Source organism: Echiichthys vipera, assembly GCF_963691815.1.
Source record: "Echiichthys vipera genome assembly, chromosome: 12".
Taxonomy (NCBI): domain Eukaryota; kingdom Metazoa; phylum Chordata; class Actinopteri; order Perciformes; family Trachinidae; genus Echiichthys; species Echiichthys vipera.
The window spans coordinates 6244092-6258804 of NC_139837.1; the positions used below are offsets into that span (position 1 = coordinate 6244092).

Sequence of the window (14713 nt, forward strand, 5' to 3'; positions counted from 1 at the left end):
GGAACCGGTGAAAGCTAGTAAATGGACCTTCAGTTTACCCCCATTCCCAAAACCAAGGATGAACTTTCAGGCTCTTCTTTTCAAGCAACTTTTAAAGATTTTACACTCATTTATTTATTTATCTTATAAAATGGCTTTATTTTAAGGCTACATTAGACATTCATGCATTTAGAAAAGAACTTTGTCTTAATTTATTAAATAGAAAAATAAGAAAAACATGTTTATATTCTTCAAAGTAGAAAAAACATTTACAACAATTAGATTCACATGTATGGAACACGTGTTCAACATTATCTGTAAGTGTTAACACTTACAGATATAAAATGTTGTTTAAACTTGCATATTAAAATAATGTCAACATAACTTTAAAGACTTGGATAACTGACAATTTTATGCTAAGCTGACTCAAGGATTTCAATAGATTTTTACGTAAAATGACAGTGTCACACAATTACTCTTGTGTTTATGGTAATTACCACACAAATGAACCTCCTGTGACCTGATCATTTGTATCATATAGGCTATATATTCCCTGTTAATATGACTTAGAATTAATTGTTCAACAAACTCAAATTATTGAAAAAAGTTCTGTTGAACTGATGAAACATTTGAAAGCCATGTGACATTTATATCGTGCCAGGTGTATTCTTTTGTTACTGTACTGGGACGTTTTGTCTGCAATCTGTTGCCAATAAACTGTCGAGTTAGTGAAGTGGGATTTACAGTGTAAGCTCAGGGAAATGTCCTGCATTTTTCCCTATTGATGTATCCAACAGAGGTTGTTAACATGAAAAACATGTCACTCGTTCTGTCTGCACCTTGAGGCTCCATGCAGCTCCATGCAGTGTCTGCCTGCCATAGCTACGCTGTGGGTGTGTTCACCCTCGTCGCGGTTGATGCTCACAGTGACCTTTCCCAGGTCTGGATGGTCATCCGGTGCTTCCAGGCCTCCTTCATACCACTTATGAACTGATCCAGATGAGATGCCACGATGCTCAGTCAGCTACCCTGTCTCTGTCCCTTCCCAGCCCTCTGGTTACTGTGGAAGCCACCCTGCTTCCACTGTAACCTGAGGGCTGGGAAGGGACGGAGAAAACTGGTTATAAAACACTGTCAACGCACATCAGAAATAGTACCTAAATGAAGGTCTTAAAGCCATGAGTTACTTTTTAATTTGGAGCCGTATTTTATTATTCACATAATCCCTTATTCAGCCTCACATTTGCACTGGATCAGTGGGAAAGGTGAAAGTTAGTAAGGAAGGATGTGTCTAGACAGTACAATATTTGTGTTTATGTGTGAGGCTGATCAGATGATTGCGGTTGTACTTTTTCACCAAAAACTCTCCATGTGATGGTGTTGTGGCTCGGTGAAAGAGCAGTGTGATTTTTGAATATGTGTATGAGAAGTGTGTTCATAAATCCTGCAAGCTACAGTGTCCTTCCATAAAACACTGATGTTTTGTGTGAGTCCTGCAGCTTCTGTGATTGGACAGAGGAGAAGCATGCCAGGAAATATGCCCCTTATATTTTGAGAGGAGCCAGTGTTGTTTCTTTACGTGCCTCGGAGCTGGAATTGAAAAGTGTATCAACTAGGCCAAACCCTATAGCGAGGGCAAGATAGGAACGGTTTGCTCTGTTGATATCGCCACAATACAAGCTTTGTGAGTATTCAGTTGGGAAAGGAATGATGAATGATGCGAGCAAATCCACACGGTAACAGTGGGTGTCCTGGCCACTCATCAGGAGGAGTGACACGATCAAACAGTTTAAACACATTTTACTGGCACTGGAGAGGGGTGGGTGGGGAGTTATTTAGAGTTGTCGTGTCATAGGTGTTTTGTAAGAGTTTGGTTTGGACCGCTGTAGAGAAATCCGACTCCCATATGTGCTGTGATTGTTTCAGTTCAGAGGGAAAAGGCACACTGCTGGTCAGATGGTCACTTTGCGTGCGTCATAAACCACCTCCAATCTGCAGAAAGCAGTTTTTGGGGGCTACATTGCTTATAGCCGTATATATTATTTCTACTGTATTATGGCAAATATAAATATATCAATGCAAAGGTAACACGTTATAATTTTGTATGAATAATTTGTCCCCCTTAAGTAACGTTATCAAGTGACCGTGACAATATCAACCATTGTTAAAAGTATAATGTGGTTTCATATGCAATTAATGGCCTCATACATAATTAAAATAGAGATACTAAACTGTAAGGGGTGGCACAGGGGTGGTGGTTTGCACTGTCGCCTCACAGCAAAGGGGTTCGAATCCCAGCCTTCTGAGTGGAGTTTGCATGTTCTCCCTGTGTCTGCGTGGATTCTCTTCGGGTTCTCCGGCTTCCTTCCACAGTCCAAAGTGTGTTAGGTTAAATGATTACTCTAAATTGCCCGCAGGTGTGAATGGTTGTCTGTCTCTGTGCGTCTCTATGTCCCCTGTGATAGACTGGCATCCTGTCCAGGTTGTACCCCGCTTCACGACCAATGTCAGCTGGAATCGGCTCCAGCCGTGGCATTCGTGGCTTTGAGCACTCTCTGATAAATGACCCCCTCTGAAGTTAAAATGAAAAGAACACCTCTGTGTCTTCAAAACATAAGTGAAAGTTGCTTCCTCTTATATAGGAATGTCATTTCAGATGATATGCTCGTCTCTATTAGAACTACATCTTCTCCTTTTATGATTAATATCAGAGGTCATGAAGAATTTTCTACTTTGCTAGAGATAATATCAGCTGTAAACGTGAAAAAAATATATAAAACTTGCTGTGAGTTGTATGATTTTTGAGAGAGCACTATGATATCTTGATCCCGTCTCAGTTGAGCAACAGTCGCAGTCTTTCTACTCTTGCTTCAGCTCTGCCTCTGTCCATCCTCCGTCCTGGTCTGGAACCTATTAGAGCAGGAAACTCAAGCAGCGCCCTGCTAGCACATTAGCATGCCTTCACTGACTCTTCCTGACAGGAAGGAGACACTGATTTAGTGCGAGCAGACAGATATTTAACCTCAGTCACCAGGAAGTCTTTGGAAGGTAAATGGCTGGTGAGCAAATGCAAGGAAAGTTGTTTGTCACTGTGTGGCGTGTCTGATGTTGGTGGTCATGTGTGATTAGAACTCTGTCCGTCTCTCTCTTTCTGACTCTTTCTGGATCTCTTTCTTTCCTTCAGGATGGCTGAGGTGTCACAAGAGGAGAGAATCCAGGCCATCGCTGTAAGTGATTTGTATACACACACACAAACACAGACACACATACAGAGTAGCAGGGCGGTAAATCATATCACCTTTTTAGAATCGTAACAGCTAAACCGACCAATTTAAAGCATTTCAAAACAAAACTCCTAGATGATCTAAGTAAGGTTACATTAATGGCTTTGCTTGTTATGTTTAGCATTACAAGGCCCACCCACATGCTTCATGGCCAGGGTGAAACAATTAACAATTTAGGAATGTGTGTGTTTTAATATTTATATTTATGTAAAATGTTATGGATGAATCGATACCTTACTCTAATGAGTCTTATAGCCCTCAAAACACCTGTGCCTTAATAAAAAGCATTCTGTTATTGAGATTTCATGTGTCCAAAGCAGTATTTGGAACTTTTAGACATTGTCCAATAGCGTGTGATGATCGTACTATCTGACACTGCCTTGGACTTGGTTCCAACTTGAAATCAGGACTTTGAGACCTGAACCAAACCCTAAACTGTCCCTTAAATGTAGATGTATACAATATATTGCATAAAGCACAAAGTCTAATACTTATATGACTCCACGAAGGTGTTTATTCTCACTCATCGGTGCCTGCCCTGTCTTTAATGAACAGATAGACAGTACAGTGGCGAGCAGCTTCTGCTGGGGTACGGCAACACCACTCGGACAAACCACGTGCAGAACTGCAGTACACATAGAATCGGTAGTATTAATGATGACAATTTGTAAGTTTATTTAGGATCAGGATTACATTTGCGAATGATCGTTGTGGACGGCGGAGTGTGGTTGCCTATCCTAGCATGGAAATTTTTTTTATCTTTTCATATTTTTTATCAATATATTGAGGAGGACATTTTGAGCATTTTTTGAATACGGCCTTGCAAGAGTGCACATCAGGGCACACTGATGGCTGTCGAACAACAAGTCATTGCTGCTTGTCAGGATCTGACCGCCCGTCTTAATGACTCAACCTTTTAGATCCCATCTCCTTCACCCATTAGATGACATTGAAAGCTTGTGCTGCGGCTCTCAGAATCTCTCTTCCCTGTCTGTCTCTCTCTCTCTCTCTCTCTGTCGGTCATCCTTTTAACCTGTTTTCTCCACTCTTTGTCTCTTCAGACACACAATATCTAGGTTTCTGCCCAGTATAATTATGAGTTGAGATATATAAACATTTAGGATTTATGACACAGACACAGTTGCTGGAGCTCAATTGAATTTGGTTTGTTGCGAGCGGTTTTACAACCCAATTATTCAAAATATCTACACAGTGATGCGATCTGAACATACTTAAATGCCAAACCTTTGACAAAGCTAATAAAAACTGACTTGGCATATTGAGTGAATAATATGTGCCTGTACATATATATTAATAGAGTAACTGTGCACCAACTTCAGTCTCTTTCTCGCTGACTCTTTTTAGACGTAAGTAATTACATTGAGTACACATGATGTGCTCCGATATTAAAAGTTACCATTAAATCATCGGGACTACCATTAAAGACAGGAACTGGGTATGTTTTGACCTTGATGTCGATGAGATACCTGAGTTTCAGTTCTACTACCTAATACCAGCCCTATTAAGGACACAGTGTGCTGTTCTTTAAAAACATCAGTTTTGTAATGTTCTTAGTATTGTTTTGTGCGCTTGCAGAGTGGTTGAGATGTGTGTTTGTTGTAACAGGAGAAAAGGAAGAGGCAGACAGAGATTGAAAACAAGAGGAGGCAGCTGGATGACGACCGACGGCAACTCCAGCATCTCAAGGTACTCACACGCTCACTTCCTTATGCATGCACATTTTTATTTTGCGCATGCCATACTTGTGCTACTGGAATATTGTTGCTGTAATTGGGTTATTTGAGAATAAAACTTCAAAATAATGTCACATTTTGTATGCAAACAGGTGGAGTTTGCTAATTTCTTTAAGTCATTGACTTAGTTACAGTACAGTTAGTGGGGTTAGGAAGCCTTATGCTGTAATTTAAGCAGGCAGTTTACAACAAATAAAATCAATAGTTGTGGATCGGAGACCAAAAAGTAGCACCATATTGAACGTTGGTCCTCACAGTGTGCACAGGCCACAAACAGATCTTTGCACTGTGCAAAGATTTGGACAAACTTCGCTTTCTTAATACTTTTATGTCCTTAGCAGTGGGATTAGGAAACATGTTTCAAGTGTACCTGTTATTTCCAGGCAGATCCAGGAAAGAAAGCTTCGGTTTCATTCGCATTACCTGAAGAACATTACAACAATGCAATTGGTAATCAGTATACAAAATACAGTAGCTATATTCATCACGGATGTTCTGAAACGCACAGTGAATCGGTAAAGAACAATGAAAGACAGCAGGAAAGTAGATTAGCAGACCCCCCTCTCTATGAGCCCGCTTTTCAACCCGCCCCCAGGTTTGGCTATAAACACCTTTGCCAATGTGGTCGGAATACACATTGTGCGAACAAGTTATTTTCTGGTATAACGATTCCAAAATATCCTTGTTCACAGTCCTTATCTGTTGCTAGGAAAATCTGTCCATCATAGAAATGAACCATACCATCCAAAATGGTGCTATGAGAAACAATACCTGAGTCATCCCCCTCACCATCTAGCCTGGACAGACAGACATGAAGTTGCAATGAGTGAACGGGTGTATTTACACCTAGCACTATATTCAACATTGTACGGGAAAAAACTCCAATCCCATTGTTTTAAATGTACTGGAGCCCCCACGCTGATAAGATGAATGTTTTTATGAATACAATTCTTTCCAGGTATAACCTGAATCCCTACGTTCTACTCTTACCAGAACTTGAAACAAAGCTGACATAAATACGACCGGTCAGTTGGGTGTTTACTGTGAATAAGACACTCAAAGAGCCAAATTACACTCAGAAATTCCTTTTAAATCAGTCCTACATAGTGATATACTCCCTCACCGCTGCTGTCACAGAATGTTCAGAATGGACGGCAGATAACACCGTCAACTCCTCCACATGCTGTTTATACACACACACACACACACACACACACACTCCCTAAAAAACACATTCAAATCTGCGTGCTTGTGGACACACACTCATTATATCAGAGCTGAGGCTTTTGTCAGTGTATGTGTCAGCACTATCTAAGCTATTTCAGCCCGAAACAGATACGAGCAAAGTTTGCGGCATGCATGCACGGGCGCAGACGTGTGCGTTTGTGACCTGTGCGTTTGTGACCTGTGCTATTGCTCTGCGTGCTCCCACTTTTTCTATTTTCAGAGCAAACCTTTGTAAGTGTGTATCTGTACGTGTGTGTATCATTTTTGTGTGCGTCGCTTCATGAAAGAACACAGAAGCCTCAGACAATGCAGAGGGCTTTGCCAGAGGAAACAGATTTTTGTCCCACTCCCACCAACAGGAAAGGGCTCTTACACCCGCCGCACCCCGCTTTCGTCTCACACGCACACACACGCACACACACGCACACGCACACAGACAAACACATGGACACAGACACACTGAGGGGAAGTGTAATCACGCTGTACAGGAGCATTAGAAAGCTCTTTGTGCATACCACAGCAAGTAGTGCTTTTTTAGAGGTGACTTTCCCGTGGAAAACCCAATAAATGTCTCAGTTTACACACCACATTTTTATAAGTGTGTACCTGCCCACCATTACATCACACTAATACAGGATCATACACATACATAAGCACATAGTCACACCCACGCAGTGAGATGAGGTAATACAATGTTGTTAACACAGAAAGCATTAATAGGAGGTCTGTTTTTAATTAGCCAGCCATGGCAGATATGATTATGCATGCATCAGCTGGCAGTCTGTTAATTAAACCCTTTAAACTCGAATTTCAACACGTTATCCAAATATGTAAAACGCACGGTTTATAGGGGAGCAGTAGTAATGTTCCAAAATGAAATGACCATTGCATTTCTACAAAGTTGTTAAAAGCACATACTTAATGCCAGGCTAGGTGTCCACCCCTGTTTCCAGTGTTTGTGCCAAGCTAAGCTAACTTTGATATAGTTGATACTAGTTGATAAAATAATAAGAATAACATAGTTTGGATAAACTTTATTCTGGAGGAACTGGGTTGTATTTTTTCAAAGAAGAAAAAGTTTTGAGATTTCACTTTGTAGAAGGATGTTCTGCAAAGATGTGAAATTACCTTGAAATAAAGAAATAAAGCTCTTTTCCCTACAGCTGCTCGGTACATTTGGAGGTGTGTGAGACTGTGAGAATGTGGCGAGACTCATGTGTGTGTGTGTGTGTGTGTGTGTGTGTGTGTGTGTGTGTGTGTGTGTGTGTGTGTGTGTGTGTGTGTGTGTGTGTGTGTGTGTGTGTGTGTCACAGTTCCGCCCTTTGTCTGCTACGTTAGCAGCTTTTACTCCAAAGAACAATGGAGAGAGTTGTAACTTCAGCGCTCCAGCTTTACGACTGTTCGTGCAGACTGGTTTGTGAGTGTGTGTGTGTGTGTGTGTGTGTGTGTGTGTGTGTGTGTGTGTGTGTGTGTGTGTGTGTGTGTGTGTGTGTGTGTGTGTGTGTGTGTGTACAGAGTGATGTCAGGCGTTGGGGTAGTAGGGTGTGGTGAGAGAGTAAGCAAGACTGAGAGAGTAGAGAAAGAGGGAAGCAGGGTTAGATTCAGTGCCCAAGAGACCATGCAGGACTGGGGTATGAAGAGTGTTAAATTACACCGTGAGAGTGAGAGTGTCTGTAAAGCTCTGTTGAGCTGGATGTCTGGAGCTGAATTACTCAATGGGGAAGAGTCGAAACAGAACAACTGACACTCTAACAGATAAAAACAGATATACACACAGATTGGAACTGAGGGCGTACACTGACATTTACAACTTTCTTCAATAAACCATGCCCAAACCAAAAAGTTCATGAACTGTATGATGGATATAGATGCATACAAGAGAGAGGAATAGGTGGGGGTCGAGTCGGAGAAGAAGAGAGGAAAAAAAACGGGGAGTTTTGCTGTAGAAATTCTTGTTGCATCACAGGAGAGGAATTCACATCAAGCACATGTCCAGATTTTCAGTCCAACTCGTGAAAACAAGAGCTTTTTCTAGCACTTTTCCATATGGCCAAGCAGGGTTGAATTTCACTGCATGGTCTAACAGCTGCGAGTAAGACACACTGTTATATTTACATCCAAGCGTGCCAACTTTGATATTAGCTTATCTGCAGGAGGAAATGTGGATGGAGAGTCAAGATAAGGATACAGGTTGTTTGGAAATTGATAAAGGTAATAAACATAGACTGAAAAAGAGATGGTCATTTTAAAGTGAAAAATCCATCTTTACATGTTTTCCTATGTTGTTCTTCAGTTCAAATCATCTTTAATTCCTATTTAATCATCTTGTCTTAGAATTTACTTTCATCTCATCTCATCTTCATCCACTTATCCGGGGTCGGGTCGCGGGGACAGCAGCTTTAGCAGGGGACCCCAAACTTCCCTTTCCCGGGCCACATTAACCAGCTCTAACTGGGGGATCCTGAGGCGTTCCCAAGCCAGTGTGGAGATATAATCTCTCCACCTGGTCCTGGGTCTTCCCCGAGGCCTCCTCCCAGCTGCCAGGGGGCATCCTTACTAGATGCCTCAACTGGCTCCTTTCAATGCAAAGGAGCAGCGGCTCTACTCCGAGTTCCTCACGGATGGCTGAACTTCTCCCCCTCTCTCTAAGGGAGACTCCAGCCACCCTCCTGAGAAAACCCATTTCGGCCACTTGTACCCGCGACCTCGTTCTTTGGGTCGAATTTACTTTACCTATAGTAATTATAATGTGACTAACAGATTACAATCAGTTCATTTAGTCACAGTCAGAGCTCTCCTATTGCCCTTAAAAATGTTCTTTTAATTATTTTCAATGTGTGATCTGATTTAAGATTAGAACTATTGTTTTAATCGTGACTATAGTGACTTGTATAGATGTCCAATCCCTTGCTCCATTGAATGTAATAGGTGATTCATATCAGTCTGGGTTTTTTGCTCAATGCCAGAGGCTTCAGTGCCCTGGCTGGGTGCCATAGTCCACTTGGCAACAAGTTGGCAGCAGTTAAAGTATGTGACAGAATCACTGAGTGGCAGTATTCAGCATAGAAGTGCTGGCGGACTCACTGGTAGATTTGTGTTGTAGATTAACTAAAGGCCTTGTCGTTCTCAGTCAACATACCACTTATCGCTTCAGAAAGAAATTACACTGATATATCCAAATCAGAAAGGGTAAGAACATGCAGCGACTTGGGTGATTGAAGTCCTGCTAATGAATTAATCAACTGTTGCTGATGAAAGACGCGTGATCAAAAGCCCTCTCCCTGCTCATGCTCTTTTCATTACAGGTGACATACATACTCCTACACCAAACAGGGGGGGTATAGTGAAATGTGTTCTTCTTTTTACCACAAATTAGGTATGTACCGAATGCGTTTTCTCCGCGTTCATTCTCAACGACATGTTAGTAATATTTGTGATGTCCTCTTGCAGTCGAAGGCACTGAGGGAGCGCTGGTTGTTAGATGGCGCTCCGGCTGAGGAGGAGACTCAAAAGCGTCTGCACGAGGACGAGGTGAAGACTAAACTCCTGGAGCAGGTCATCCTCAGGTCGGCATCTATAAATCCTCTGCATGTCAGATCTTGAAGTGCTTAGATGAGAGTCCTAGATGCATTTTTCAGGCTACACTTATATTAATCATGGAATAGGAGTCTTATGTCACACTAACAACAACATGCGAGACAGAGGTGTGCTTGTGGGATCTGTGCGCGTATGTTTTGAAATGCAGTCACAGTCAGATACTATTTGAGATGTTTTTGATGATTATCAAAATTTGACTATCCAGATTAAGACATTGAAACATATTTGTGATTTACTTATTTTTGTGGTGTTTGAACTTGATCAAATAAATCGGATTCAGGACTATAAGGGATTGTTAAATATTGTAATGGCACTGTGGTTAACACCAGCTTGATAAAATGCTCAAGGAACATATCTTGGTCAGAGTTATAGTCTCTGTAGTGTAAATGAATCATAGATTTATTTCAATAATGAATTTGCACTTGTGTGTCCCTGAGTCAGGCTGGAGCAAGAGATTGAAGAACTGGAGACAGATGTTCCAGCCAATAAGGGTGTGGCCAAAGAAAATGGAGGTAAGCTCAGTACCCATGGCAACATATGATCACACAGAAAACCATGGCAACGCAGTCTGGACACCTGTGTCAGAAAGAGTAAGCGAGCTAATAATGGCCTCTTCATTTGCTCTATTAAATTGTTCCTCTCCGCCGGAGGTAATTAAAACAATATTTCCTTTCTTTCTTCGTCTGTCTGACTTGCCCTGACCACCCTCTTTCCTTTTGCTCTCTCTTAACCTCTCAATGATACTCTGGTGCCCCCAATAGGTGAAAATGGAGTAGTGCAGAGCTCTGGTCAGACCCCCAAGAGGGAGATGACAGGGATTGAGGCCAAACTGCTGGGTCCCAGTCCTGACCAAGCTAGCGCAGACAACCCCGTCACCCTGGTGTTTATGGGCTACAAAACCGTCGAGGAGGAGCAGGAGACCCGCACGGCCTTGGGGATGGAAGGGGTGGATGGCAACGTCAAGGCTGAGTTTGTTGTGATCGAGGACGGGGATGGAAAAGCAGGAGGAGAGGCAGCCACAGAAGAACAGGCTCCACCCAACGGGAGCATGGCGGAGAAAGAAAAGGCCAATGGAGGTGGAGAGGAAGGAGAGAAGGAAAAGGAGAAGAAACAGACCTGCAAGTGCTGCACGGTCATGTGAGCTGTGTGTGTGTGTGTGTGTGTGTGTGTGTGTGTGTGTGTGTGTGTGTGTGTGTGTGTGTGTGTGGGTTGACCTGTGTGTGGATGAGTACACACCTGTGTACACGTGTGTGCCATTGCATGTGTCTATATTTGCAGATGTGTGTTACTTTATGTCTGTGTTACTTTATGTCTGTGTGTGTGTGTGTGCGTGCGTGTGTGTGTGTTTGTGTGTGTGTGTGTGTGCGTGTGCGTGTGTGTGTGTGTGTGTGTGTGTGTGTGTGCGTGTGCGTGTGTGTGTGTGTGTGTCAGGACTGAAAAAAACAAACAAAAAAACGAAGTACAGTTCCACAGCCGATATACCAACAATGAGGGCCAATACAAGCTCCAGCTACAACAACAAGAACCACAAAGACTCATAAGTACACTTTGCTCTGTATACTTTCTCTGATATGTATTTGACTTTTGATTTCTATTGATATTTTTCTATTTTTCTGTCTTGACATTTATATTGTATTCAGTATGTATATCTTTATTATGGGACTGTGTACTGTAAGTTCATTGTTATTATTGTTGGAAAAAAGAAAAATGTATTCGCTCTCTGGATTGTACTGCTACCCACTGGGGGAAATCTGGAAACTTCAAATCATTTAAGTCAAAACAGCAAACTATGAAGAACACAGATACTTAAATATATACATATATATTTCTCTGTGTAGGCCTACCAACTATTTATCGGTCAATTTCATATTGCAATATTGTCTAAGATATTATTTTAAATAGTATTTTAATATATTGATATGAAATTATGTTTTATACAATGTATTTATTGTTTCTGGTTCTCTATATCATCTCCAACCATTAACTGCATGTAAGCTTGTAAGCACTACAAGATTTGCGTTACAATCATACCAAGTGTCTGTGCTTTCTTAGACTCATACAGTATGTGCTCATACCTTTAGTCACGCAAGTCTTTCTATCAGTAACAGTTGATATAATTGGCGGTGTTTGAGATGTGCATTAAGTTGAAAAAGAAACCCACGGCACGGAGACAAAGTGGCGGATTAGAAAAGTGACCATATTGCAAACCGCATTAGCTTCTCATATATATATATTATATGTGACACATGTACATGAAGATCACAGCTTTTTGTATATTTCAAATAAGATGGACTTACTTTATGATCAGTAGTCATGACGAACCATTGCGCGACGATTAGAAATGCTTAAACAATTGTGTTCTCTCAACAGTAGAGTCAATGTAAATCTTATGAGGTAGCACTGCATGAAGCCTTGCAACTGTTTTGACTGTCTTGTCACTTGTTAGGTCCTAATTATACGCTATCACGTTCACACGAATGTAAATCCAGGGGTTAAATTGGGATTACTTCTACCATAATAAGAAGAGGCGGGCTCGCACCATTAAAAAAAACAAAGCTTTTTGTCTCTCTTTATGAACCAAATAAAAATCTGATGATACTGTAATGTCACTATGTGTTGGTCGGCTGCTGGTTTCTGTCCTGCTCCCTCCCAGTTTAACCCCTGACTCTTTGTTCTAGACCCGAGCCCGATAGTACATGAATAGATTTACAGAAAAATACTTTTTTTTAGACTTTTCTCACTAATGATGATAGTCTTTGGGGACCTTAAATCTTCTCAGCCAATCATTTACTTACCCAAGCTTTTTAGTAATTATTGTATTACAAATGGGCCATATTCCTTACTAAGAGTGTAACCATTTTAAAGTGCGGCTCATACTGCCTTCAATTGAGCATGTAAATTATGGCAATTTAAAGCCCTGAAAGCCTATTGAAATACATGTTGGCCCTTGTTTACTCATTCGTTTGGCAGACAGTAAATGCCATTGACATTCTGGCTCAGAGATGCTATGATGCTATAATACCAATCATTCTGCCCCCACCCCCACCCCCCCAAAAGGCTCATCCATGTCTCTGATTGACCCATACATCATCATCACCATGTTTCACCTTCACTGTCAAACACACACAGACCCACCTTCTATGCTCGGAGACACGCCGTTCAAAAACCTCTCAAATTGGTGCTAATCCCGAGTCTCGTCTAACACTCTCCATCCACCAACTACTTTACGACTCTCTCCCTCAAATCACCGGCGAGGGGGATTGTGGGAACCTACTGCCTCCTGCATACATAAGAGTATAATAATAATAATAGAGTCTTTCGCAACCTTCAGTGCCAGATGCATTCTCGAATGTCCCGCCTACATTTGCCAACAGAAAAATGGTCCCTTCTGACATTCCAAAGGGAGGTCAATGGGCGTGGACAGATGAAATTTATGCTTTCCATTTGTACAGTTCCACTGTAATTGTACAACTTGCAGCTTTCTTTTCTGATTGACTCTCATGTTTTTCTTTCATATGGCCTCTTTGCAAGGCGGTTTATTGTATTTGATGTGTGTATTTTAAAAAAAAAGATGAATACATCTGTGTATTGTTGGTGCCTTTGTCAGGTTCAGTTGGTTGGACTTGTCTGTCTGCCGCCATTTTTAGACCAGGGTTTTTCTTGCTCTGCTCCTGGTCATGATGACCTTATGGAAACACTGCCTTCTACTCTAGAGGGGTACTACACAATTGTGGCAGAATGTTATTCTCATTTTGACAGTGATAAGTACAAATAAATGCAGCTAAGACGATAGGTAATATGCAGACTACTATTGGTGTCTTGAAAAAACTTTGTATCCTGTATTAACTTTTCAGAATTATTGATTTTACTGTGACTGACAGGTTCCGTTTTTTTTTATTCCACACATCCAAGAAATTTATCAAAAGCCAATTACATTCAAGCTTAACATTTTATTGGGATACAAACTTTATGCAGGAGACTAACTAACCGTGTATGTACAGTATATATAGGCCTACACATGTGTGCGTATCTGCATACAAACTGTAAAAATACATGTAAATTTGTTGAGCTAAAGCTTTGCTTAATTGTGGGTCTCTGGACAGCAGCAGAAAAAGCAACCTTGTGTTAGACCAATGCCTGTTCATCTATTCTGTGGTCGTCTAAATGTTTAATCTTGAATAAAACTACTGTTTGTTTACAGCAAGTCAAATAAGTGTGTATGTAATCAAACAGTGTACACATTCTGAAGATGGAAGTGTACACCCAAGCCATGGTTAATCGTGTGGGGTTTTGGCATCTTAGCTGTCACAGATGGACACCCTTCTGGGGAGACGTACACACAATTATTCTCAGATAAACCATCCATTTGTTATAGGACTGACGCAATTTATTGATAAAAATAACACTGGAAATAATGCACAGTTGAACTACCCCAAATTTATGGATAATGTTGAGGAGTAAGGTGTGATTTGAGGGGAGATTACAAAGACATGATGGAACTAGAAACCATCTTGTGATGGGACCACACCAGCTGTAATGCCAAATCGGGCCCGGGGCGTAAAGTGGTGCATGGGGCAATGTCCCTTCCCTTCTACCCCTCTACTTTTGCCATCCTTCCTCAGACCACACCAGTCTTTGAACTTCGCCTTCATTATGATTTTACTGTAAAGTTTTTGACTGTATCATAGCGTATAGGTGCAGACAGACATATAATCACTAAAATACTCCACACCCTCTCTGAGGTAGGCCTGTGAATATTCTCATTTGTCCAGGTCGTCGCTATCCTCAAAGCAATTTCGGTCAAAAGCAACTGGACTTGGTTATTTTTCTAGGAAGACGTTTCACCTCTCATCCAAGAGGCTTCATCAGTTC

At 41.4% G+C, this 14713-nt stretch overlaps 1 protein-coding gene across 1 annotated transcript in view; it reads left to right on the forward strand.

The window, feature by feature from the left end:
* Positions 1 to 14041, forward strand: part of palm1b (paralemmin 1b) — a 26589-nt gene extending 12548 nt beyond the window's left edge. Inside the window, exons 2-6 of the mRNA XM_083924145.1 lie at positions 3164 to 3206; positions 4890 to 4970; positions 9695 to 9810; positions 10283 to 10353; positions 10603 to 14041. Of these exons, the coding sequence (XP_083780271.1) occupies positions 3165 to 3206; positions 4890 to 4970; positions 9695 to 9810; positions 10283 to 10353; positions 10603 to 10982 (690 nt within the window). The 5' untranslated portion in view covers position 3164 and the 3' untranslated portion in view covers positions 10983 to 14041. The remainder of the gene's footprint in view (positions 1 to 3163; positions 3207 to 4889; positions 4971 to 9694; positions 9811 to 10282; positions 10354 to 10602) is intronic.
* Positions 14042 to 14713: the final 672 nt, after the last annotated feature.